At 50.1% G+C, this 26,991-nt stretch overlaps 3 protein-coding genes across 3 annotated transcripts; 1 reads left to right on the plus strand and 2 right to left on the minus strand.

The window, feature by feature from the left end:
- Positions 1-1,318: 1,318 nt before the first annotated feature.
- Positions 1,319-20,956, plus strand: nrps1 (nonribosomal peptide synthase Pes1). Its single transcript, XM_025528678.1, has 8 exons — positions 1,319-1,898; positions 2,053-2,469; positions 2,569-2,871; positions 2,924-15,242; positions 15,299-15,678; positions 15,736-16,396; positions 16,445-18,060; positions 18,110-20,956. The coding sequence occupies exons 1-8, from the start codon at positions 1,395-1,397 to the stop codon at positions 20,717-20,719; spliced, it is 18,810 nt and encodes a 6,269-aa protein (XP_025385394.1). The 5' UTR covers positions 1,319-1,394; the 3' UTR covers positions 20,720-20,956.
- Positions 20,957-21,249: 293 nt separating this feature from the next.
- BO83DRAFT_380502 (MFS transporter) lies at positions 21,250-23,747 on the minus strand. The gene is made up of 4 exons (XM_025531766.1): positions 23,090-23,747; positions 22,991-23,012; positions 22,837-22,928; positions 21,250-22,778 (listed from the first exon to the last, which is right to left on the minus strand). Exons 1-4 carry the CDS (start codon positions 23,436-23,438, stop codon positions 21,592-21,594), a joined length of 1,650 nt encoding a protein of 549 aa, XP_025385395.1. The 5' UTR covers positions 23,439-23,747; the 3' UTR covers positions 21,250-21,591.
- Positions 23,748-24,424: 677 nt separating this feature from the next.
- Positions 24,425-26,891, minus strand: BO83DRAFT_401011 (TTC39/IML2 family protein; the record flags this gene model as incomplete). The annotated part of the gene is made up of 5 exons (XM_025533436.1): positions 24,425-25,264; positions 25,318-26,321; positions 26,383-26,449; positions 26,547-26,623; positions 26,810-26,891. The coding sequence occupies 5 exons, from the start codon at positions 26,889-26,891 to the stop codon at positions 24,425-24,427; spliced, it is 2,070 nt and encodes a 689-aa protein (XP_025385396.1).
- Positions 26,892-26,991: the final 100 nt, after the last annotated feature.

Raw genomic sequence — 26,991 nt, forward strand, 5'->3', positions numbered from 1 at the left:
CGGAAAATATTTTTTTCCTTCCACTCGAAAAAGGAATACTAGCTCCTGGTTGTGGGGGGAGCGTATACGAGTTTCAGTTGGACATGAGATCCATACTCATAACAAGGCATATTATCGACTAGAGCCGGCTTTAGGGTATGGAGCCGTGCAAGCCCCAATTAAATCCGTGTATTAGCTTCCCGATCAGGAACTGGACTTTTGTACCCGGTCAGTGAGCAGCAACTTCACCGTCCACCACTCTCCGTGTCCACTCCACCCCCCCCCAGTAGAACCTGGATCTTTTTTCCCTACTCGCCTGCAGTGTCTGAGCTTCGGGGCTTCCTAGTTCCTACTCGCTCCCTACCGTTCCGACAGTTCTCCGACAGATTTCTGAGTACACTTACTAGTGTTATAGCCGCTACGTGCAATTACCCAGGTAGGTAAACCTCCTGGTGACTTGGCCCAACGTCGAGACTAAGACCGCTGAGACCTTTCACTTCGCCGAATTTATTACCGCAAGTCTTACTACTGGTCAGCATGCAGTCTGTCAGTCCTGTACTGTACCATCAATTCCGGCATGTAGTGGAGCTGGATGCTTATGCAGCGCCTTTCTGACAGACAGAGTTCCTAATCGAATGTTGTTTAGCGTTCGAGACCGACCTCGAACCTCCGGCTTGATTGAGAGCCGACATATTGCACCCAACACTCGATACGCCCTCGTTATGCGCCCCAATTTTTGTGCACTAACCAACGTCATGCCTTGGCCTGTATTGTATTGTCCAGCGTGTCAACGCCGGTTTCCTTGATTTGGATTTGGCCTGCCCAGAGTCAAATCAGAATTTTTTTTCTCACTCTCATCGTCAATTTCTTTTTTGTCTTCTTTGGTCCTTTGTCTCGTTGCCTTTCCTGTATATCCACCCCTGGGAGATACACTAAGAAGTGGGCAGCCCGAGTCTGATGGTTTACGCCATCAGCTTTTGGGTCCAAGCGCCCTGCAGAAGTTTGTAGGCCATGGAATCTATTCCCTGTTGCCTCTTCAGCTTCGCCTAAGCAAGGGCATATGGAGTATACTGTATTAGCGTGGTGGCCAAATCCATGCCATTCATTGCACTACTTCTCGACCCAGTCATTGGCCGCCGTCATTTTCGTATTTCGATGCTCGTAAGCAATTGAAAATGCTGCTGAGGGAATTCCGCGCCTAGGTCTCTCTACCGATCTATTTTGGGTCCAGGGAATTACGGGGGGCCCCATGATAATGGTGGCTCCATGGGCACACATTTGGCTCCAGTTTAAAAGTAGCATAATGTACGGGTTGGAGATCTCTAGGATAACCCATCCACTCCCTTCCCCTTCTCCTCTAGGTGTCCCATCCCAAATCCTCAGAGAGATACTTTCAGATACCCCCAATCTACATCATGGCCCAACCTGTCTCTTGTTGCTTGCCTAAGTTTGGCACGAGAGCTCATGGGCCAAGGCGGCCTGCTTCGTTGAGGATCAGGACGAGTTCTTCCCAGACTCTCCAGTTGCTAGCCGCTTGGGACCAATCCGAGTTAGATTCTTTAATCAAGGCCTCTTGGGCCTTGCTTCTTCATCGTTATACTGGCCTGGAGGACATCTGCTTTGGTTACCAACCGATTGGAGTCGATGCCGGTCCCCGCGATACTGTTCCTTCTTTCGATACCCATAATAATACTCCCTTAACTTTTAATCTGACCATCACCGAGGACGACTCTGTTCATGCCATTTTGCGCAACACGAAGCAGCAGAATGACGCTGAAAAATGCGGTAATTCAAGCTCGAGTTGCCACAGTTATACCCTGTGCAATACCCTTTTAATGCTGCGCAACTGTCGCAGTGTTACGAAAGACCCCAGAGCCCCTCTTGTGCAACCGGCCTTGGCAATTCCCTTGCCCGAAAAGGTGGGTGACTTTCCTCGTTCTCTGGCGTCCTCTTACTTTCCCTTCGCTCTATCTCCCCTCTTCCCCCCTCCCAACTTTGCTCGTGTGCGCTTTATCAGCCCACAGCTGCAGGTAGCCTTGGCCTTTTAGCCCGGACTGGCTGACCCCTCTTTAGTGCCGCGTTCGACTGCACGTCAAAGTCCTGCAAAAGGATGTCGGTATCTTCTTTGAATGGTGGAACAATGACATGTCCACTGAGCATATGAAGAGCGTTGCCGACTACTTCGAGCAGATACTTTCACGCGTACTCTCGGCAGAAGACACCGTCGCGAGGGACCTGAACCTTTTCTCGGATCGAGATTGGTCCAGAGTCTGCAAATTCAACTCTACTACCCCTCAGGCACATGACCGTTGCATACACGAGGTCATTCATGAGCAAGTCCTGGCTCGCCCCGAAAGCGAAGCAATTTGTGCGTGGGATGGAAGTTTGACCTACCAAGATCTAGATGTCCTGTCATCCCAACTTGCTCATCACCTTCACGCACACGGAGTCGGTCCTGAAACATGTGTCGCTCTGTGTTTTAACAAATCAGTAAGTCGGCCATCAGAGATATTTATGTCCTTTTGGCTAGGCTGTGTCATCAGGCGATTCTCGGCAGCTTCGGCATTTGGTACTGATTGATTCTCATAGAAATGGAATGTAGTGGCAATGCTGGGTGTTTTGAAAGCTGGCGGTGCTTTCGTCCCCCTTGATCCAACACATCCAACCTCTCGCTTACAATCGCTGGTGCGCGCTGTAAAAGCCAAGATCATGCTTTGCTCTAGAAATCGGATAGGAGATTTGTCCGGAGTAGCGGAGATGATAATACCTCTGGACCAGGCCACCATAGACGAAATCTCCCTTCCAGCTGAAGATATCCCTCAATTGCCAGATGTACGAGGTCACAATGCAGCCTACGTGATATTCACTTCTGGATCAACAGGAGAACCCAAGGTGCGCTATCTTCGGAACCTCCCCCAAATCCACATTAACGGCCCGCGTTTAGGGTACCATGCTCGAGCACAGAGCCTATGTATCCGGAGCCGCTGCCCATGCTGGACCGCACCATATGTTTTCGACTTCGCGTGTCTTGCAGTTTGCAGCGCACACATTTGATGCCAGCCTTGTCGAGATATTGACTACCTTGATGCAAGGCGGATGCGTCTGTATCCCGAGTGAAGAAGAACGCTTGAGTGACATAGTCAAGGTCATCAACGAAATGAACGTAAATCATGCCATCTTGACACCTTCCTTTGTCGAGTTCGTTGAAGCTGCGCAAGTCCCAGGTCTTGAGACCTTGATTCTTGCTGGAGAGGCAATGTCGCAAGGTCAACTGGAAACATGGTCGTCCGCCCTCCACCTTATCAACGCCTATGGTCCCACAGAAAGTTCTGTCGCCGCCGTTGTGAATGACAAAGTCACACCTTCTTCTGATTGTCGGGATATTGGACTCCCCGTGGGCGTACGTTGCTGGGTTGTAGACCCGAGCAATCATGACCAATTAGTACCGGTGGGTTGTCCGGGTGAATTACTGCTCGAGGGACCGACGCTCGCTCGATGCTATCTCAACAATCCACAGAAGACGAGTGAATCGTTCATCCATAATCCGGCCTGGATGAGAAGGGACGGTATCGATGATAGTAACAGGAGAGTGTATAAGACGGGTGATTTGGTAAGATACAACTCCGACTGTGGCTCACTGACGTATATAGGAAGAAAGGACACACAGGTGAAGTTTCACGGACAGAGGCTCGAGCTGGGTGAGATAGAAAATCAGCTGGCTGCCGACCCAATTGTCACACATTGTCTAGCTTTCCTTTCAAAAACAGGTTTCTCTGCAGGCAAATTGGTGGCGGTCATATCCTTATCTGTTCACTTCGAATCCCAAATGGAATCAAACGCAGCACCACTGAAGCTCCTCGATGCATCGAAGAAGACCTCCATCGTTGCAGAAGTTCGCGATAGATTATCAGCCAAGCTACCAACTTACATGGTACCATCTGTTTGGCTATGTGTGGAGGCATTACCATTGCTTCCGTCTGGAAAGCTGGACAGAAAAGCGACCGCAAGATGGATTGGAGATATGGAACGAGACCCGTATGCTCAAGCTATAAGCGCCAGGCCTTTACCTGCGGATAAATCCACACTTCCTTCAAGTGCCACCGAGGACAAACTCGCTGTAATCTGGAGCCGGGTTCTCAATATTCCTCGAAGCCAACTCGCCCTCGACGAGGGCTTTTTGAGTCTGGGTGGAGACTCTATTGCCGCCATAACGTGTCTCGGGTATTGCAAGAAGCAAGGAATGGGCTTGACGGTACAAGAGGTACTTCATAGCAAGTCAATCAAGGAGCTGGCTACTCGGGTAAAACGGATCGATCAGTCTGTTGTGTACGAAGAAAAGATCGATGAGCCGTTTGACCTTTCCCCAATCCAGAAGCTTCACTTCATGGTCCGGAACGAGGGCCAAGGCCATTTCAACCAAAGCATTCTCACACGTCTGAATCGACATATTGATGAGCATAGTATGCGACGCGCAATCGAGACCATCATTAGTCGTCATTCGATGCTCCGTTCCCGCCTGGTCGAAACACTTGTTGAGGGGAAAATGCGGCAACGAATCACGCAAGATGTAGCAGGGTCTTACCGCTGGCGGTCTCACAACAACAGCAGCCGAAGTGAGGTCGACCATGCGATCTCAAACAGCCAGTCATGCATCGATGCCTTCATTGGCCCCGTACTTGCAGTCGATATCTTCTATGGAAATGACAATTCTCGCCTGCTGTCATTAGTTGCCCATCACATGGTAGTCGACATTGTTTCGTGGAGGATTATATTGGAAGACCTGGAAGACCTACTGATGAACCCTGATCAACCAACATCACAGAATGGCTCCCTTCCGTTTCAGAACTGGTGCCAAATTCAAGCAGATCGCTGTCAAGAAGCGACAGCAGAACGGGCCAGGACTTTGCCTGAAGTTCCCGCACCCGATTTTGCTTACTGGGGACTAGATAACCACCGAACGACCTATGGAGATGTGGATTGTGAAACGTTTGATCTTGATAGTGATGTTACTCGTCAGATCCTGACTGGGTGCCACCAAAGTCTTCAAACGGAGCCAATCGATCTTTTACTGGCAGCTTTGCTACATTCGTTTGGCGAAACATTCAAAGACCGATCATTGCCAGTTATCTACAATGAGGGACATGGGCGAGAAGTCTGGGATTCATCAATAGACATATCTCGCACTATCGGCTGGTTTACCACATTGTATCCCATCCTTCTATCGGATCTTCCTGCAAAAGATCCAATCGAAACGGTTGTACGTGTCAAGGACTTGCGACGTTGTGTTCCGGATAATGGTCGACATGATTTTGCTCGTCGTATGTTGGTTCCACGCAAAGATGGGACTTGCCGGCACCATAGCCCGATGGAGATGTCTTTCAATTACGTTGGCCAGCATCGTGACTTGCAGAGAAAGGATGGGCTCTTCCAGCTTATGGACCAGATGGCTGGAGAAACAGGCCGCGGAGGCGCAGCGGCTGACTTTGGTGAAGAAACTCCTCGCTTTGCACTGTTCGAGATATCTGCAATGGTTGTACAGGATCAACTTCGCTTTATATTCTCGTTCAATAGGAACATGCAGCATCAGAGAGGTATCCGAGATTGGGTGAAGTGCTGCGAAAAACTGCTGGCATCCTTGGGCGAGCGCTTACAGACCTTCCCACCGAAACCAACGCTGAGCAGTTTCCCCATGTTAACAATGACATATACCGAACTCGATGCGATGGTTTCGAAAAAGCTACCAGATGCCGGTATTCAAAGCCTTGATGATGTTGAGGACATCTACCCTTGCTCCAGAATGCAGCAGGGTATTCTACTCAGTCGCTCTCGCGATAGCTCACTCTACGCTGTACATGACACATTCGAGATATCTGGTTCAGGAAGCACACCCGACATCAACAGATTGGCACTTTCCTGGCAGAAAGTCGTTGCTCACCATGCAATGCTACGGACTATATTCTTGGAGGGGCTGAGCAGCCACGATCTACATTGTCAAGTGGTACTCAAGACCTTTAATTCCTGTCCAACTTACGTCGCATGTGATAATGAAAGCGAAGTGCTATCTACATTTGATAAACAGCAGCCGATGAACTACGATAACAATGTACCACCTCATCGGCTTACGATCTGCCAGACGACTTCTGGGAGGTTGTTTTGTCGGCTGGAGCTGAACCATGTCGCTATGGATGGCGCATCAATCTCCATCATCCTTCGCGACCTGCAGTTGGCGTATCAAGGAAAGCTCGAAGAACCAAAGCCAAAGTTCAAAGAGTATATACGCTATCTTCGCGAAGTTCCTCAAGCCACAAGTCTTGACTACTGGCGCAGTTACCTTCTGAAAGCCCAACCGTGCCATTTTCCTGTGCTCAATGACGGCAAAGGCTCTGTAAGGCAACTTCGGACCAAGAGACTGGGCTATGTGCCCTTCAAAGAGCTTCGAAACATCTGCGATAAGAACGGTCTGACTTTACCGACTGCCTTTAGTGCTGCATGGGGATTGACAGTTCGCTCTTTCTGTGGATCGGAAGACGTCTCCTTCACCTATCTTGCATCACTGAGAGATGTCCCAGTAGAGGGCGTTGAGTCTGTTGTTGGGCCTGTCATCAATACACTGACCTGCCGTATACTGTTTGCTAAAGGAACCTCACTGAAGGAGATCCTCGCAAAGGTTCAACAGGATAACCTAGACAATTTGCCGCACAGGCATATCTCGCTCACGGAGATCCAACAAGCTTTGGGACTGACGGCCTCATTGGCTAATAGTGGTATTTCTTACAGAAAGCTACCCAGCCAGAATACTTTGCCAAGCGAGGAGATACAATTCTCTGAAGTGGGAACAATTCACGATCCAGCAGAGTCGCCCATTTTCGTCAATGTTGAAGCTACGGAAGACGACGCACGTATCGACCTTAACTACTGGACAGACCACCTGTCAGACGGGCAAGCAGATAATGTCGCGAGCACATTCCTCAAATCGATTGAAAATATTGTGCACCACTTTGAGGATGACGCCTATACAATTGACAACTTTAGCGACGCGAACAAACAGAGCCTAACGCTCTGGAATAGCGGGATTCCAGAGTCCGTTGACAGATGCATGCACGAGATAGTCGCAGAATGTTCGAAGTCTCATCCTCATGCCATGGCAATTTCCGCTTGGGATGGGAATCTCACTTACGCTAAGCTCAATGAATTGTCATCGATACTTGCAGCGTACTTGACAACCCTGGGGGTGGGCATCGGAACAATCGTGCCCCTCGATCTCGCTAGATCCTCCTGGCAAATTGTAGCCATCTTGGCAGTCATGAAGACCGGTGGTGTATGTGTCCCGGTGGATCCAGCCCGACTACCACAGCAATTCGAGACCTGGCTCGTCGACAACGAGATACAGGTTGCTCTAGCATCCCCGAATCAAATGCAGCTACTTGAAGGGGCCGTTCCGTATGTTATCTCTGTGGAGAGCCCCCTGTTTGAATATCTTCCAGAGAGCGAGCAAGTTTCAAGCTCAACGATTCAGCCATGCAGCGATGGATATGTCGTGTTCAGCGCTGCGAGTCCCAAGTGCATCCTGCTCGACCATCGTGCAATGACAACTCGGGCAAGCGTGTTCGCTTCAGGCCTTGGACTAAATGCGCAAACGAAGATGCTCCAACACTCTCCCTATACATCTGACATGTTCCTTCAGGAAGTCTTCGGCACGTTCCTGTGCGGTGGGACTATTTGCATTCCTTCCGATGAAGGTTTGGCAGACCTATCGAAAGCTATCAAGACAATGCAGGCGAACTGCATCAGCATCACACCCACAAAGGCGATGACTCTAAGCCCCACAGACAATCTGGGCCTAGATATCCTTGCTTTTTGGGGTGAACGTCCGACTAAGAAACTTCTTGCCGCCTTGCCTGAAGGAGTTCAAGTGCGTGCCTTCTATGGAACCCCAGAATGCTCCTCATCTTGCATTCGATCCTCTCGACTTGACGGATCAGACGAATGGTCAATTATTGGGTCAAGCTTTGGATGTAAATCTTGGCTTGTAGATCCCTCCGATCACAATGTCTTGGTCCCGATAGGCTGTGTCGGCGAATTGATGATAGAAGGCCCAAGTCTTTCTCGTGGTTACTATCAAGATGCGGAACTCACGCAGCAAAATTTCGTCGAAGATCCCTTATGGAGACTGGCCTACGAATCACAATTAGCATCAGGCAAAGATGTAAACATGGAGGGCCAGAAACCGTCCTATCGATTGTTCAAGACTGGAGATCTTGCTCGGTACAACTCCGACGGCACTCTAGTTTACGTTGGTAAGAAGGAGAGGGGATTGCATTGGCAGCGACAGACAGCAGCCATGCACATCGAAGAGCAAATCGCATATCTCTCATCTCCCACTGTCCAGTATGTCGTTGAGGAGATCAGCAAGCGCAATAACGACTTCCGCGAATCGTCTCTAGCCGTCTTCTTCTCTGATGAGACCACCAGCTTTGAGGCAAACCACGAGCCTATAGCAAAATTGACACCTGAGCTGCACGACTCAATGATCAGATTGTATACCAAGCTGATGAGCTCCTTGCCAGCGAATGATGTCCCAAGCTTGTATTTCCCGACATCCAGCATACCGTTGAACTCGTTCGGCAAGCTGGACCGCCAGTTGTTAAGAAATGCCGCTCAAAACCTGCCAGAAACCTTGTTGTCTAAATATGACATCAAGCGCTTTGACAGATTCTGGAAAGGGCAGCTAGCTAGACTGGCAGTTTCGCCAGTTTTCCCGTTACCTGGTGATTCCTCGTCTCTGCGGAGCACACCGGTCATCAAGCAAGCAACAAAAACCATGCAGATGTTCTGGTGTAATACAATCAGATCAATGACTGAAGGTACACGATGCGCTATTCTTTCTGCATGGGCTCTTACTGTTCGCGGCTATACCGGCTCCCGTGATATCGTTTTTGGGGAGTCGCTGTCAAATGTTGAATCGGTCCTCACTGAGCGTCAGGACAATCATACGCAGACCGCAACTATCGTTCCCCGTCGCTTCTATTTCAACGAAGAATGGACCGTTGATGAGTTACTGAGTATGGTGAAGAATCAGCTGGATGCAGCTAAGCCCTACCAGTGGGCTGGAATAAGTCAAATCCAGAACCTGAACGCTGATACGGCACGCGCCTGTGATTTCATGAACTTGATCTCGATTACGGACAATTGTGGCCATGGACCAAGGCTAGTACCCTCGCAGCAGCAGGGCAGCACTCTTCCCAGTTATCCTTTGGTGATTGATTGCTTCCTTGAAGATGCGACATTCGAACTTGTGCTTAGCTACGATGACAGCACCCTAACAGCTGCTCAGACCGAACGACTGGTTGCCCAATTCTTCGCTTGTGTTGAACTTCTCAACTCCGAAGCCAGTATGAGCAAGACAATTGGTGCCTTGTCCAGGGAAAACATGGACTTTTGCACCTTCCGCCATGATGTTTCCTACTGGAAGAACTACTTGAAAGATGTTGAAGCTTGTCTTTTCCCAACACTACGTGCAGATGAGGAGCAGAATACTCATGCTGAGACCCAGATGACACTCCGAAACACCAAAGATCTGCGTGATTTCTGTGATCGTGCACGTGTTAGCAAAAGCTCTCTTCTTCAGCTTGTCTGGGGTTTGGTTCTGCGATGCTACACAGGCTTACAAGACGTGTGCTTTGGATATCACATCTCTGGTGCAAGCGACAAATCTGCCAAGCCTGGCATTGCGAATGAACCAGGTGTCTCGGATACATTCCCTTGCAGAATGCTCTTGAAGGGAGATCTAAAGGTTGCGGACATTTTGCGCGAGCGATTGCGCGGATTGAAACAAATGCAGCAGCATCAGTTGCCATGGGCTGAAGTCCAGCACGAGCTGGGGTATGGCGACAGCGACATCTTTAATACCGTTTTCACTTACTCAGAACAATCAAGTGACGAATCGAACCTGGCTGGTCTCACTGGTGTTGATTCGAGCAAGTATCTGATTACTGTCAACGCCAGTCTAGCAGGATCATCAGGAGCCATTAGGTTCGGTTATCAAAGAAAACACATCTCAGATGCTGATATGGAGGGTGTTATCGATTGTTTCAGAAATGTTTTGGAACAATTTCTCCGGCCCTCTTTTTCAGATCTCTTGGTAGGCGAGATTGACTTTATGAATGAGCTTTCCTGCCAGAAGATATCTGAGTGGAACTCGGCGTTGCCCGATCGTCCAGTGCTATGCGCGCATGAACTCATCCAACAGCAAGCACTGAATCGTGCTTCGGCCCCTGCAATCTGCTCATGGGATGGCAACTTCACACACGCACAACTTGACAGATTGTCAACCTTACTAGCAAACCAGCTGGTCGGCTTGGGGGTCAAGCCCGACGTCTTTGTTGCCTTGTGTTTTGAAAAATCGGCATGGGCAGTTGTCGCCCAGGTTGCTGTTTTGAAAGCCGGAGGAGCTTTTGCTTCATTGGATCCTGCTCACCCAGAAAGCCGCCTACAAGGCATGATCGATGATCTTGGTGCTCAGGTTATTCTCTGTTCTGAGACCCACTACGAGAAAGCCTCCAGCATCTGTCGTCGCGCACTGATTGTTAGCAATAGCGCACTTGACAAACTTCGTCATTCACCTCTTGCTGCTGCAACCCAAGGGGTAACGGCAGATAACGCGGCATATGCCATATTCACATCAGGAACCACAGGGAAACCAAAGGTAACAGTCCTCGAGCATGTTGGACTTACCCTAGGCTGCACAGAGTTTTCCAAGTCTCTCTTCATGAATTCCGACACTCGTGCTCTGCAATTTTCAAGCTACACCTTTGACGTCAGCATATTGGAAACAATCATCGTACTTGCTGCTGGTGGCTGTATCTGTATCCCTAGTGAGGATGAGCGCATGAACAACCTTTCTGGAGCCATCAGAAATATGAGCGCCAACTTCATGAGCTGCACTCCATCTATAGTCAATACCCTGGATCCCAAACTTGTTCCTTCTTTGCGAACGATAGTCCTGGGGGGTGAAAAGATGACAGCAAGCCATTTCGAGCGATGGGCTGACAGGTGTGTTATCAACGCCTACGGTCCGTCCGAGGCTACTGTCATGTTCACGGCAAGCACAAAATACGACCATACGGGAGTACGCCTTACAGATGACTATGGTTGTATTGGCACGGCTGTTTGTGGCAGAACATGGATTGTTGATCCTCAAGATTACAATCGTCTGGTGCCTATCGGTGCACCTGGAGAGCTCGTTCTTGAGGGATGCACCGTTGCTCGTGGGTACCTCAATAATGACGCAAAAACCAAGGCTGTCTTCATTCAGAACCCAGACTGGACACAACGTAATGGGCTACAGCATATATTGAGACGCAAAGAACGGATGTATCGTACAGGGGATCTTGTGCGCTACAACTCCGACGGCTCGCTTGCTTTCATCTCGCGAATTGACACGCAAGTGAAATTGAACGGTGTGCGTATCGAGCTGGAAGAGGTTGAGCAACAATGTCTCAACTATCTTTCGACAGACACTCAGGTCGCCGTCGAGGTTGTTAACCCAGAAGCCAAAACAATATCGAAATGCTTGGCGGCCTTCTTCACTATCAATGAACACCATACGGAGGAGATGGAACGTGGTGAGTTGATTCTGCCAATGTCGGAGTCTGTAGTTGGCATGATCAAGAAGCTACACGGTTCCCTAAGCGCCTCATTGCCACTAGCTATGGTACCCAAGCTTTACTTCCCCATGCGGCGCCTGCCGTTTGGAAGCACTGGCAAAACTGATCGCAAAGCTCTTCGAGCAATGGTCGATAAATTTACCAAGGAACGTTTGAGGCCATATGTTATCTTCAATATTGGCGCAGAAGACCGCTCCGATGTGGGAACGGAAGGAACAGAAGGCGTTCTCAGAACGCTATGGGAGGATGTCCTTAATCTTGCGCCAGGTTCTATCAATGCCGAAGACAACTTCTTCGGCTTGGGTGGCGACTCATTTTCTGCTATGAAACTAGTCGTAGCCGCGGCATCTCAAGAGATTTCACTCGCAGTGGCCGACATATACCGAACACCTATTTTCAAAGACATGGCAAAGAGATGTGGAGCGGGTGAGGCACAATCTGGCGTACCAACAGTGGACTCATTCAGCATGCTGCCCGGATCTCTTTCGCGCGAGGATATTCTGGAGGAAGTATCTGATCAATGTGGTGTGCCTACGGAGCGAATTGCGGACATCTACCCCTGTAGTCCTGTGCAAGAGGGTCTGGTCACACTCTCTATCAAGCAACCCGGAGCCTATGTCGCTCGGCCTGTGTTCCAGCTTGCAGAGGGCGCTGACCTTGAGAAGTTCAAAGCTTCATGGCAGAAGGTGGTTGATGAAATGGATATTCTACGAACTCGCATAGTACACACCGAGTCCGCCAACTTTGTCCAGGCAGTGCTCACTGATTCCCCTATTTCCTGGGAAATGGCGAAGGAATTGGAGGATCTGACAAACGATACCATCGACTTAGCCAAGAAAAACGGAGGCTTGCTCACAGGATATGCCATTGTTGAGACTGGACCCTCGCGCTCCTTTGTTTGGACTATACATCACGCTCTTTATGATGGCTGGAGTGTGTCCCAGATCCTTCAGAGAGTTGAGGAAATCTACTCGGGCACCACAAAGCCCAGCTCGAAGCTTCCTTACAAGCTATTCATCAATCACCTGGTCCAGCAAGAGGCTCACACCTCGGACGAATTCTGGAAGACCCACCTCGCAGCCCTGTCGTCATGCCCTTTTCCTCAGAACAAGCCGTCACCTGATGCCATTCGCATTGGTAATCGGCATTACAGCTCACTCAAGCTCTCTCGTCCATCTAGTGGAGCTAAGTTAACCGTCCCCGAGACGATACGAGCTGCTTGGGCGCTAATTGTTGCCGTCCACACCGGATCCGGTGATGTTTGCTTCGCCGAAACCCTCATGGGTAGAAATATTGATATGCCTGGCGCTATGGAAGTTGCAGGTCCTCTTTTGACTACGGTGCCCATACGGATGGCTGTTGACAACGAGCTCTCTATCGTTCAATACCTTGACACTGTGCGCCAGCTGACCACAAAGATGCTGCCGCATCAACATTCTGGGCTCCAGAGAATCCGCAAGTTAAGCAGCGATACCGCCCTTGCCTGCGAGTCCCAGAATCTGCTGGTTATCCAATCAGAACAGGCCCATTCGAACACAAGTATCTGGGAGCAAAAGAATAACCTCACTGAAGGTGAATTTTTCACCCACCCAATTGTTGTTGAATGCAAGGTTAGCGACTCGCAGGTGGCCGTTACCCTTCATCACGATGAACTTGTTTTCGACAGTTGGCAGGCCAAGATGCTCATAGAACAGTTTACCTTCGTTCTGAGTCAACTGTTGTCGATCTCCAATGAAGAATCCAGAAAGCTTGGAGAGCTGGAGATTTCCAGTCCGCGCGATAAGGAAGAAATTGCTTCCTGGAATGAGAGAAGCCTAACTTGCATAAACAGATGTGTTCATCATATAATTGAGGAGAAAGCATCCCTAAGACCCCAGGCTCAAGCTGTCTGCTCTTGGGATGGACAGCTATCTTACCAGGAGCTCTACCAGCTTGCTTCTTCGTTTGCAGCTTACTTGAAAACTCGTGGCGTCGGTCCGGAGACTCTGATTCCGATCTGTATGGACAAGTCTATGTGGGCTATTGTTACAATACTTGGTGTTCTCATTGCGGGTGGAGGATATGTTCCCCTTGACCCTGCTCATCCAACGTCAAGACACAAGGAGATTCTGACTGAGGTCGAAGCCCGTGTCGTCCTTTGTTCCCCCAAGTATCAGAACCGGTACTCTGGTTCTGTGAAAGCAATCATTCCTGTTAGCAAAGAGACGATCAAGGCGTATTGTGCTCTTAAAGCGACAACAACCAAGGCCACCAACAGCGCTACACCCGAGAACGTTGCATTCGCTATCTTCACCTCTGGCAGCACTGGTCGTGCTAAGGGTATCATCATCAACCACAAGGCCCTCGCCAGCAGCGGCATGGCATTCGGACCCATGGTGCACCTTGACGAGAATGCTCGAGCCTTCCAATTTGCCTCTCTTACTTTCGATGCTGCTGTCATGGAAACACTTGTCGCCTTGATGCATGGCGGTTGTGTGTGCATCCCAAGCGAAGATGAACGCCTGAATGATGTTGCTGGTGCTATTCGTCGGATGAATGTCTCTTGGTCATTCTTGACTCCATCCATAGCCAGTATCATTGAGCCTTCGTCCGTTCCATCTCTAAAGGATCTTGTGTGTGGTGGAGAAAAGATGTCGCGCGAAGTCATCACCAAATGGGCGCATCGAGTAAACTTGATGAATGGATACGGCCCAACTGAAACCACTATCTTCGCGGTGATCAATACGGATGTTGCTGCCAATCCGGACCCTGCCTGTATCGGCCATGGCATTCCTTGCACTCTTACCTGGGTTGTCGATCCTGATGACCACAATAAACTGACTCCTCTAGGGGCTGTTGGTGAACTGGCGTTGGAAGGCCCTGCACTTGCTAGGGAGTACTTAAAGAACCCCAAGAAGACAGCAGAGGCTTTCGTGGACGAGCCGGAGTGGATGAAAGACTTTCCCAGTGTCTTGCCTTCGCCGAGAAGGATTTACAAGACTGGAGATCTCGTTAGATACAACTCTGACGGTTCCATTCAATACATCAGCCGCAAGGATCATCAAGTCAAGCTTCACGGTCAGCGCATGGAGCTTGGAGAGATTGAGCACAGACTATATGAGGACCCGCGAGTCCGCCACGCCGTGGTTCTACTGCCAACGACAGGACCCCTCAAGCAGCGGCTGGTCACTGTTCTGTCACTGAATTCTGTGACTTCAGAGAGAAGCATCATCACAGACAACGCATGTGAGCTTGTTGATCGGAGTGGCTCTACACGGTCAGCCTACCAGGAGCTCGTTGCTATCCAGAAGAGCTTGGAGACTCAGCTACCAATCTACATGGTCCCACAGGCTTGGGCTCTAATCAAGCAGCTCCCGATGCTCGTCTCTGGCAAGCTAGACAGAAAGCGAATCACAGCTTGGCTGGAGAATGTTGATGATGCTGCTTACGATCGCATAATGGAGGATTACGACAACATAAAGCGTGGTGATGTCGAGCAAGAAGAGGAGAAAGAAGATGACCAAGAGACTTCTGTCAAGCTTCTTCAGGAAGTCTTCTCCCAGGTCCTCAACCTGCCATCCCACAAGGTGGGCTTGGACAGGTCATTCGTGAGCCTAGGTAAGCAAGGCCAGTCTGGTGACTGAAAGTGGAAAATTGCTAACAGTGCGGTACAGGTGGCGATAGCATCACTGGAATGGCTGTGATATCTCGAGCACGTAAGCATGGAATCACGCTTACACTCCACAATGTGCTTCAGTCGAAGTCGATAAAGGAGCTTGCTCTAGCCGCTCAGACAAGCGTCAAGGCTGTTAGAAGAGAGGAGAAGTCCAATGAGCACTTCGAACTGTCCCCGATCCAGGGATTGTTCGTTCAAACAGCAAAGGATTTCCGTGATTCTTCTCGCTTTAACCAAAGCATGACAGTGCGCGTAACTCGTAAGGCCGAACCAACGAGGATGCAAAGTGCCATCAAGGCTGTTGTTGAACAGCACTCCATGTTCCGAGCACGATTGTTCAAGTCCCGCGACGGAAAGTGGAAGCAGAAGATCAGTGATGTATGTCTAACCTTTCCTTACTGGCTATGCTTGGTAACATCAAGCTAACTGATCTAGGACGTTGATGCCTCCTATCGCTTCCGTCACCATATGGTCGAAAGTGAAAATGCAATTCTCCCCAAGATCGCCGAGAGTCAACGATCTGTAGATGTTCAGCATGGACCCATCGTTGCTGCAGACATGTTCGAAGTGCGCAACGGTGCCACAATACTTTTCCTGGTGGCCAGCCATCTATGTGTCGACATGGTATCTTGGCGTATCGTCCTCCAGGATATTCAAGACTTCCTCGATGCTGGATCATTGTCCCCGGAGAAGCCCCTGTCATTCCAAGCTTGGTGCAATCTACAACTTGAAGAGAGCAAGAAACAGACTGGCAGAGTCCAGCTGCCATTCTCTATTCAGCGTCCTGACCTGAGTTACTGGGGCATGGAGCAATCCCAGAACCTCTATGGAGATGTCAAAATGGAAGGGTTCACGCTAGATGCTGCAGCCACAACACAAATCCTCGCGGCCTGCAGTAAGGTTCTTCGCACCGAGGCTATTGAAGTCATACTCTCCGCTGTTATCCACTCTTTCCGCCGCACGTTTACCGAGAGGGCGATGCCCACTATTTACAACGAGGGCCACGGTCGCGAGGCGTGGGACAGCTCTATCGATCTCTCAAGAACAGTGGGCTGGTTCACAACTATGTGTCCACTGCATGTTGGTGAAGGATCAGGTGAGTTTGGATCTGGGCCTGTTATGGAGCTATTTCTGACTGTGATAGATTTACTGGACACCTTGAAGCGTGTCAAAGACACAAGGCGTCACCTTAGCAGTAAGAGCCAGTCATACTTCGCGGAAAGCCTGCTTCATCCGGTAGATAAGCGTGATAACCTCTCTGTCCCACTTGAGATTCTGTTCAATTACCTCGGCCAGCTGCAACAGCTGGAGCGCGACGACTCACTTTTCCAGCACTATGGTGAAGCCTTCAACGCCGAAACATTCGAGATGGCAGGTGATATGGGCTCAAAGACACACCGATTTGCTCTGTTCGAAATCTCGGCGCTCATCATCAAAGACAAGCTGCAGGTGTCGTTCACCTACAATAAGCACATGCAGAAAGAACAGCGGATTAAGGGCTGGATTTCTGAGTGCAAACGAGTGCTTCAGAATATGTCTCGTTTCGACAGCTTCACCCCTGAGCCAACGCTCAGTGACTGTCCCTTGCTCCCCATCACTTACGAAGGTCTGAACAGCATGGTCAAGAGAACATTCCCCAAGATTGGAATCGAAAACTGGAGTCAGGTTGAGGATGTCTATCCCTGCTCCCCAGTGCAAGAAGGTATTCTTCTCAGTCAGCTCCGAGATCCGGAGGAATACCTGTTCCATGTCATCTTCGAAGTGCACCAATCCAAGGGTAGCAAGGTGGATACAAGCAAACTCCGAAAGGCATGGTCCATGGTTGTCAGCAGACACCCTGTCCTACGGTCTGTTTTCATTGATAGCAATTACAAAGGCGGATCCTTCGACCAGGTAGTGGTCAAGTCACTCGATGATGAGGTTATTGAGTTCCAGTGCCCTGAGTCGGATGCAATGGGTACACTCGGAGAAATAAAGCTGCGCGATATCAATGCCGAGAGATCGATGAAGCTCGCCCATCAGCTGACCCTCTGCAAAACAACTTCTGGGCGAGTTCTGTTCAAGATTGAGATGAATCATGCCATTATTGATGGTGGTTCGGTTGATCTGATTCTCAGAGATCTCGCACTTGCATACAATGATCAGCTTTCTGCTGAAACCGGTCCACGCTTCAGTGACTATGTCAAGTACGTCAGGGAACGATCCCAAGGAGAAGCTGTAGCACACTGGGCGAAGTACCTTTCTGGCGTACGACCTTGTCACCTGCTGGTATCTTCCAAAAAGGGTGGGAGCCACCAACTCGGTGAGCGCATGATATCTTTCAAGCGCTTCCCCGAGTTGCAGAAGTTCTGCGAGGAGCACTCTGTTACACTCGCTAATTTGACACTCTGCGCCTGGGCAATTGTACTACAAAATTGTACAGGATCCGATGATATCTGTTTCGGATATCCCTCTGCTGGCCGTGATTCCCCAGTTCCTGGAATCCAGGATGCAGTCGGTATCTTCATCAATATGTTGTGCTGCAGAGTCAAGTTTTCTCCTGGCCAGACTCTTCTTGATATTGCCAAGAAGGTCCAGGATGATTTTGTCAGGAATGTGCCATATCAACATTGTTCTCTGGCTCAGATTCAGCATGAGCTTGGGATGCATGGCGAGACGCTCTTCAACTCGACTCTCTCCATCCAAAATCGATCTGCCAACAAGGGCAATGCAAAGCTGCCGCTCGACTTTGAAGTCAAAAAGGCCCATGACCCGACTGAAGTGAGTTGCTACTGTCTCAAGCGTAGACGCAAGCTAATATTTGTTTTAGTACCCTGTAACTGTAAACGTGGAGACCACCAAGGGCAAGGAAGGAGTTTTGCTGAGATACTGGAGCAACGCAGTGACCGAAGCACAAGCAAAAGAGCTAGCGGAGGGTGTTACTAAGGTCTTTACTTGCTTCATCGAGGAACCATCCAAGCTGGTTTCGAGCTTGAACCTCCTCAACAAGCTACCGCGGAACCGTTCGCGGCACACCCACAAGGAGCCCATCATCCTGGACCAGTTAATTGACAGCCAAGTCTTGCAGAAGCTGATTGATGACCGCGTGAATGAGATTATCAGCCAGATGCTGAAGGAAGGCAAGCTCGCCATACCCCTTCCTGATCAGAAGACTAGATACTCAAACGGCTCTGTTCAACTCAAAATGGTCGAGGCTTCATACCAGGAGGACCCCATTCTGGACGAAAAGGATCTTGCAAACTCGACACCGTCCTTGACAGACGATGGCAGAAGCTCAAGTGACAATGATAGGCGTCTTTGGGATTTGTGGAAGACGACTTTAGGGCTATCCTCAGACACTATCCAGTACCGGAGTAGCTTCTTCAAGCTAGGCGGCGACAGTATTACAGCAATGAAGATGGTCAGCGCCGCACGAGAAGAAGGCCTGCAAATGACAGTAGCGGATGTGTTCAACAACCCGATCTTCGAGGACATGCTGGCTACGATTACTCCGAGCAGCAGTCCGACCTCGAACGCCGATACTCAATGCGCAAATAACATTGAAAAGCTCCTGGAGGTTGATGATGCTCTTCCAGATGCTACGCCACCACAGGATATCTCAGTGCTACGACCAATGCAGCTCGACGCAATGTCTCTGCTTGATGTCATCTGCCCTAAGATAGGGGTCTTCAAAGGAGGAATTGCTGATGTTCTTCCTGTAACGGACTTCCAATCCATGTCCATCGCTGCAACGCTCTTCGGATCGAGATGGATGCTAAACTATTTCTTTCTCGATGGAAGTGGTCCCTTGGACCTCCGGCGTCTAAGAGAAAGCTTCTTGAGAGTGGTCGATGCTTTTGACATTCTTCGGACTGTTTTTGTCTGCCACCGAGGGCAATTCTTCCAGGTGGTGTTGAGAAAGATCCGACCGGATATTTTCGTGCACGAGACGGAGCAGAGTCTGGACGAGTACACCAACAGCTTACAAAAACGGGACCGCGAACAAGATCCACGCCAAGGAGAGCAGTATGTGCAGTTCTACATTGTCAAGAAAAAGAAGAGCGACCAGCACCGCATCTTGATCAGGATGTCGCATGCCCAATTCGACGGCGTTTGTCTGCCAAAAATCATGAACGCAATCAAGCTGGGATACGAGGGTAGCACCCTACCTCCAGTCTTCTCCTTTTCGAACTATATGCGGATGCTTCCTGGAAACATTACTCCGGCACACTATCACCACTGGTCGACGATCCTCAAGGGCTCTAAGATGACGGATATCATTCGACGCACGCAGCCTAACACCTTTATGCATATTGGTGCTTTCGCAGAGCAGAAGAAGACCATCATGATTCCCTCGACCGCCATAGGCAACGTCACCCTCGCGACCGTTATGCAATCCGCATGGGCAGTGACTTTGGCGAAGCTGACTGCCCAGTCTGACGTAGTCTTCGGGCTTACAGTCAACGGCCGTAACGCCAGTGTTCCTGGTATTGAGACCACTGTTGGGCCCTGCCTCAACATTCTGCCCATCAGAGTTAAGTTTAGGGAGCATTGGACTGGTCTTGACCTATTCCGCTATCTTCAAGACCAACAGATCGCCAACATGCCCTATGAGTCGCTAGGTTTCAGAGAAATCATCAGAAACTGCACCGACTGGCCCGACTCTACATACTTCACCACCTCCGTATTCCATCAAAATGTCGAGTATGAAGGACAAATGCAACTGGACGGCATCTCGTACCGGATGGGAGGCGTTGGTGTTCTGGACAACTTCACCGACCTCACGCTGGCCTCCAAGTCCTGTGGCCAAGAGAAGCTTGATGTCTCAATCGGGTACTCGCTCAAGGGACCTATCCCAGAAACCTTCATTGCTAAAGCCCTTAACATGGTTTGCGAGACTGTACAGAGTCTGATTGCCAACCCCAGCGTCCCACTTGCCTCTCCTGCCACCATCCGCTCCCTTCCGAGCCAGGTCATTCGTGAAGCCCCCAGGGCATCTGACACACCCTTCCTCTCGTCAAATCTAAACAGCCAGAAGATGTCAGAGATAGTAATCCACTCAGATATCCTTACCCGGTCCTGGCAGCAGGTGCTACCCCGTCGGACTGACAACCCACAATACCAACTCGACGCATCTTTCTTCGATCTCGGTGGAGACATCATGAATGTCGCCCAGTTGGTCTGGATACTGGGAGAAGAAGGCTTCAGTGTCCGCTTGGAGGACCTTCTCGAGCACCACACCTTCTTGGGGATGATGGCCGTGATGGCAATGCACCACAAGCCTGAACTGAATGCCAGCATGGCAACAACCATGGCTGAAGAATCAACCAAAGACATGAAAATGACTATGACAAAGAGCAACAGCTGGAGTTCGCTGGGCAAGGCAATGACGCTTGCCAAGAGATTTACTAGATGGGGGGCTGTAGCAGCCAAGAAGTGAGGTTTACATTCGTTGTGGAGGATCAATACTGAACACGCACTCTTTTGATTTCTAACATGTACTATTTCATTTTTTTCTGTATTGCATATGATTGTGTCTAACCACATTCCTTTTTGTTTCCATGTTTGATGTTGGATGTTGGCTATCTTCTGGGAAGTTGGATTTATGTTGGTTTTCTAGATTTTTATTAGAGGCGATCGTGTCATTTCATCCAAATAAATTCTTATTCTCACTTATAGCTTTTTGGGGTTCTTCGACTAGTCATAACATCTTAGTGTTTCAGACGCGTATACAAATTAATCACTACCGATGATCTCCAATACTAAAACGTCCATGGCTATGCACTCTAATATGACATACAACGTCACCGACAAAGCCACTTAGGGCTGGGCTATCCCCCTAGCTAGCTACACATATCATATTACTGCACAATACCCGGCATAGTAATTACATTACGCCATGTTCAATCGCCGAAGAAAAGAGAACAAACGCCGCGCTGCGGCCGACTTATGTATGCCCCTTATGATTGTCTGAACCTATTCACTGCACAAAAAGAATAGCTATATCTGAATCAATCTCACAACTAAGCCTAGACATTAATCATTGATATAATACGTACTAGTGGTTCCTATCTATCAAACCCCCCCTAGCCATGCTATGCGTATGATGCCAAAACCAACATAAAACCAGAGGTATATCTCAAAACATTCTGACAACCAACGGATAAAAACCCCAGTAAACAAACTTTTCAAACCCAGCCCGTCTTCACATCAAGTCATGAAAAGAGACAAGCCCAGAATAATCGAGGGGTATATATAAATGAAACGCAAAGGGTATATAAGGAAGCGAGCAAAAAAAGGGAGAATAAAAAATCAATACCCGTAAACCGAAGCGCGGGACCACTTCCCCCTAGCCCTAATGCGTTTCCCAAAGATATAAAACAAATAAGGGATGGGAATCAACGCAACAGCCACAAATCCCAAGACACTCGCGGCCCAATCCACGCCCAGACGATGAAACATGATATTAGCGAAGAGGGGGAAACAGCCAGCGAACAAACTTCTCAAGAAAGTGTTCGCGGCGACAGCACTGGCAGAGACCTTCTGGAAGGTATCGATGAGGTAATTCAATGCCGCTTGGAAGATGGTAAAGAACCCGAAGCCCATGCAGACAGCGCCGATGATAGGAGCGATCCAATGGATATGGGGATCGCTAGTCCAGGCGAAGATGAAGAGGCCAGCGGCGAAGACGATCGAGCCGAGCATCATCGGGGGTAGACGGGCTTCGGGTACGGGGAAGTTATTGTTCGCTTTGAAGCGGGCGATGTAGAATTTCTGGTTGAAGAGGTTGATGCAAGCGCCGAAGAGGATACCGACGAGGTAAGCGAGGAAAGGTAAGGCGCCGACGACTTGGTTCCAGCCGCGGACTTCTTGGAATTCGATGGGGAAGGAGGCCAGACTGAGGTAGAGGATGCCGTAGACGAAGGAGGCGTAGATGGCGACGAGGAAGCAGATCGGGGTGCTGAGGAGAGCGAAGGGCCGGATGAGGTACTTGTTGCCGAGTTCTTTGAAGGTGACGTCCCATTCTTCGTGGCGGGCGTGCAGGGCCCAGTTGCCGGTTTCAAAGCGGAGACGTTGGGCTTTGTAGACGAGGAGAACGGCCGGGTAGCTTTCGTCCAGGAAGATCAGGTCCATCGCTAGGAAGAACATCATCATGATTCCTGTGATGTATTCCGTCCATCGCCAGCCGAGGTAGCTTTGGCAGATGGCTCCGCCGACAATCGGACCGAGCACTGGTCCGCCGACGACTGCCATGGCGTAGCCGACAATGGCGGCGCCGCGTTGCTCCGCGGTCCAGATGTCGCTGAGGACTCCGCCGGTGTTGGTGACGGGCGCGGAGCCGAAGAAGCCGCAGAAGAACCGGGTCAGCATGACGGTTTGGAGGTCTTTGGCTGTGGCGGTGCCGAAGGAGAAGATGGCTGCGATGAAGTACGGCGCAAGGACGGCGGGCTTGCGTCCGTAGACTTCGGATAGAGGTGCCCATACGAGGGGACCAAGTCCTGACTAGGTCAGCTTATGCGCAGAGAGCGAATGATGGTAATAGATGGGAGGACCTACCGAAACCGAACAACAGCAGCGTTGTACCCAATGTCCCGACTTCCTCTCCCACGCCAAACTCCGCATCGATTTGCTTGGTGCCTGTGGAGAAACTGCGCTTTGTCAGTACCTGGAATATAGCTCTGCGGCAACGGTAGAGAAGCAACAAGCATACATCGAACTAGCCCAAGTCGCACCTATCGCACGCAACCCACTTGTCAGCACCAACATCACCTAAAGAGATTCGAACTAGTATACCAGCAACAGCACATACCCATAGTAGTCAATCCATACAAGATCGTGGTAATTGCCTTCTTGCGAAAACTCCAATTCATCGGCCTATACGGATCATCCGGCCCTTCAAAGTCGACAATGACGTCCTCGGAGGTCTTAGTATGCGACAGCGGATGCGTGAAACGGGCAGTTTGCCCTGGTTCGCGACTGCGAATGCGCGAGATCACCGAATGCGCACGGTTCTCGAGCGCCGACATGCCCGATGCCGCGGTGGTTTGCTTCTCCAATGCAGTCGGGTCATCCGGGTGCACGTATGCGCTGTGGTGGTCTTCGGAGGACTCGACATCTTCGGATGAGAGCGATGAGCGGGAGTGCTCGTGTCGCGACATCTTGAAGAGCAGCAAAGCAGTACTATAATTTATTCAAATCAATTGATTTAATTCCGAGTTGATTGACGGTAGATAGAATCCCTCGAGTCACTATTATGCATATGCGAGAGGAGAATATGATATCAGAGGGACGGAATTAAGAAAAAAGAAAAGAAAATGTCCCCGATAAAAATGATGTAAAAAAAATCTCCGAATCTCCGAAAAGTAAAGGTGGGATAAGATAATTGCCGAACATGCAATAGGAATATTTCAAGATGAGGTTTCAACCGCCACACGTTTGAGCAAGTACCTGAGACAAGATGAATTGAATGATTCAACAAGTGGAGGCAAAAATCCAAATCTCCTCTCAGTCAGGGCAGGATATGCCAGTATCTTTTAAGGCACATTTCTTCACTGGCGTGGAACCGAAGCCCGAAGCCGTTTTACCCGGGGAGCAGCGTCATAAGTATCGGACGTCCGATAACGGGACCCTCCAATGTTGCTTCTTTGCATTTGCCGCACGCTGATTCGGCCAATTCGGTAGAACAGTCTGCCGGATCGACGTCAATTTCCTGGATAGAATCAGGTCCTTTCGAATCGCCCTATACGCATCATGAGTCACATCCTGCACGTATCCCAGCCTGACAGGGCAATTCTACCCGGCCAAGAAGAGAGCGCTTGTCAGGGACGGATGTATCCGATGGGGCAGATAGGTGACAGGGCCGGAAACTTATCCGACCCACGGTGATCGTCACCACCGCTAGAAAGTCTAACTGTCGGTCAAAGATTTCAAGAAAGGTCTACTATGGTCTAGACGAGGTGAAAGATACGGGCGGGTCGTGTGTATCTAAAATTGTCGCTCCTACGTGGTCAGGGTACCCTTGTAAAAAAAAAAAAAACAAACAAACACATGCATTGATTGCTCCGTCTATCCCTTTAATGTCTTATCGTAATGTTCCAATGCTGGCGGTAAATGTACAGCGTCATAATACATCAATCATCCATCCTCATCCGGATGTTGTCGCGTGCGCACTCTCCCATTTCTCAACGGCCTCCAGTGCGGCCGTCACTTTGAGCCCAACGCGCGCGTCTAGTTCATAGCTCTCCCATTTGGCCGCCTTCTCTAGGTGCTCCTTGCATTCGTGCACTTGGCGACGCTCTAGCTGTGTATCGTTCTCGGTGCTTCCGGCAGCTGGTTTCTCGCTTGACGACTTCGGTCCTCCGTGGATAGCACTGTAGGTCGGGCGCTCCATCCACAAATTAGCCGCCATCTCGAAGTGTGCCACCGGATAGATCCAATCATCCTTGAGATGTCCAGTGAACTGGGATTTGTCTTGGCTGAAGATGCTCGTGCGAATGATCTCTTTGGCTTCATCGTGCCGGCGCATGGCACGAAAGACAGCTGCACGCAGGAGCTGCAAGATAGCCTTCTCTTCCGTACCTTCGCGTGACCATGTCTTATTGGCATCGCTTTCGGACCACGCCAGCTTCGTCATGGATTCTTCCAGCTGTTCCTGCGTCATACGACTGTGTCCGTTCCAGAAGAAAATCATCTCTTCGATTGGATCCACCCCCACGGCATCCACCAAGGGCACCTTCCACTCCTTGGCGCGAGCCTCCCACTTGGCGATCTTGCGAGAAACAAAGACGTCAAACGGCAGCTGTCGAGCCATAAACTTCTTCTTGCCAGCCAATGGCGGCGCCTTCCGGAAGTACTCCACGGCCTTTTCAGCGTGTTTAGCTGCCGCAGTAGCATCCGTTCCAGCAACGTTTCGGTATAGGCTGAGATGGGCCGATCCTGCAATATAGTAATAGAGTGATCGAGACCAAGAGTTGAGTTCGACGCACTGTAATGGTCAGTCTGATTACGATCTTCTATACGTCAATCAGGACAGCATACCTCGAGGAAAGACTCCGCACAAAGCTCGTATCTGTGAAGATACATGGCGTTCAGACTCCGTTCGAAAACCCTCAGGGCCTCGACCTGCTTGAGTGGACTGCGGTCTTCTCCACAGAGCAGCTCCAAGGCAACATCTAATTTCTTGTTTGCTCCGCTCATCCGTGACTCTTCCAACAGCCACAACTGACTCTTCGGAAAGCGCTTCCGCATCAGGGCCAGCAAGGCCTCTAGCCGTTCCTGGGGATAGCCCTGCACGTCATCGCCAGGGACGGGGTCAGGCATGATATCGCAATACCGGACGAAGCCGTTTGAATAGCCAAGAATGGAGAAAGCGGCGAGGGCGCCAATCAGGTTGTGAAATTTACTGGCCTGCCAAAGCATCCTCAATCCGCGTTCCTTGTCTCCATGGAAGCCAATGATTCCCAAAAGCTTACTGAACGCGGGCGGGACCATTGAGATTAGGAGTAGAAGGATTCCGAAGCAGAAGTTGGCGCCGGAGTGGACGAACACGTCGATCTGATTCTTGAAAATGTCCGAATCAGGATCATGGCTCAACATACCAGAAGGACCTGATGCTGATGTTTCCGAGTCCGCAGAAATTGAAAGATCCGAAAATTCCTTCTTCAGGTCGCCAGGCTCTACCGGCGATGCAGGAACGGACGTGGGCCCCGCTCCCTGCCCAACACCCCGTGGCAAACTCTCCGTAGAGGTAGTGTCCCCGGAGTTCCGCGCCTGCAAGATGAACTTTTGCTCCATCTTAAGAATAGCGTCTAGGGTGATATAGGCCTTTCTGAGCTTATAGAATCCTTTGATACTTTCCGTGAGACTTTCATTCAGGACGCCGACGACGGCGCTCATGAGCTGCGCCATGGCCTGGCAGAGCGCAAATTCCGTCCCGGGAGCATATATTTGTGAGTGGTACGTATTGGGCGCATGAGAGTTGTGTTGTGCGCGATGCTGGTCGTTGGCGGCACTCGTCTCCGCGGCATTGAGTCGCTCCGAGGCTATAGAACATCAGTCATCAAGGACACCTCTAACAGGACAGTGGTCACACTGGTTACACACCCTGACGCATGATCTCCTGTTCGAAACCCAGTGTGGCCCGGATGAACGCAACGACACCTCTGCCAAGCTATATACCAGGCACGAGTTGTAGATCAGCAGAGGCACTACAGAGCTAGTGACTTTGAAGATCGGCAGGTACTTGTCCAAGCCAAAGGCATACGCACATTATGAAACGACGAGGTTCCTTCGGAAAGACCGTCTTCGGCGCCGTCCACATCGTCATTGAGGATTAACGTGGCAGCTGGTTGCCCAACCGTTCAGTCAGCATAGCGCCTTTTAGCACTGACCCCGGAAGAGCGGGGATTCGATCACGCATGGAAAATTGGACATACCCCTCAAAGCATCCTCAACTTTAAGTCCCAAATAATTGATTGTCAGCATTAGTCGCATCCTAGACGGGGCTGAGAAGACCTCTGTGCTCACTCACGATCTCGCAGTTCGGACAAAGAGTCCAGCGACTGGGTGGAGGCCGGCTTCTTGCCATAGAGCCAGGAGCCTACGCGAAACATATTCCAAAAAAAAAGAAGGGAGCCCGGTGAAAACCAGGCCTGCAAAGTAGAGAATAAAACTAGAAAGGAAGTTGTGCACGAGACGTATGGCGATCAATTA

The sequence above is a fragment of the Aspergillus eucalypticola genome (assembly GCF_003184535.1).
Source record: "Aspergillus eucalypticola CBS 122712 chromosome Unknown BO83scaffold_22, whole genome shotgun sequence".
NCBI classification, from domain to species: Eukaryota; Fungi; Ascomycota; class Eurotiomycetes; order Eurotiales; family Aspergillaceae; genus Aspergillus; species Aspergillus eucalypticola.

Excerpts from the sequence above, each read along its gene's own strand:
- BO83DRAFT_380502 (XM_025531766.1), bottom strand. The coding sequence starts at position 23,438 with ATGTCGCGACACGAGCACTCCCGCTCATCGCTCTCATCCGAAGATGTC. Across the intron at positions 23,013-23,089 it reads GTATGGATTGACTACTATGG|GTGCGACTTGGGCTAGTTCG; the intron begins GTATGTGCTGTT and ends TGCGTGCGATAG. Across the intron at positions 22,779-22,836 it reads GCTGCTGTTGTTCGGTTTCG|GACTTGGTCCCCTCGTATGG; the intron begins GTAGGTCCTCCC and ends TGACCTAGTCAG.
- nrps1 (XM_025528678.1), top strand. The coding sequence starts at position 1,395 with ATGGCCCAACCTGTCTCTTGTTGCTTGCCTAAGTTTGGCACGAGAGCT. Across the intron at positions 1,899-2,052 it reads CAATTCCCTTGCCCGAAAAG|TGCCGCGTTCGACTGCACGT; the intron begins GTGGGTGACTTT and ends ACCCCTCTTTAG. Across the intron at positions 15,679-15,735 it reads GGAAGCAGAAGATCAGTGAT|GACGTTGATGCCTCCTATCG; the intron begins GTATGTCTAACC and ends TAACTGATCTAG.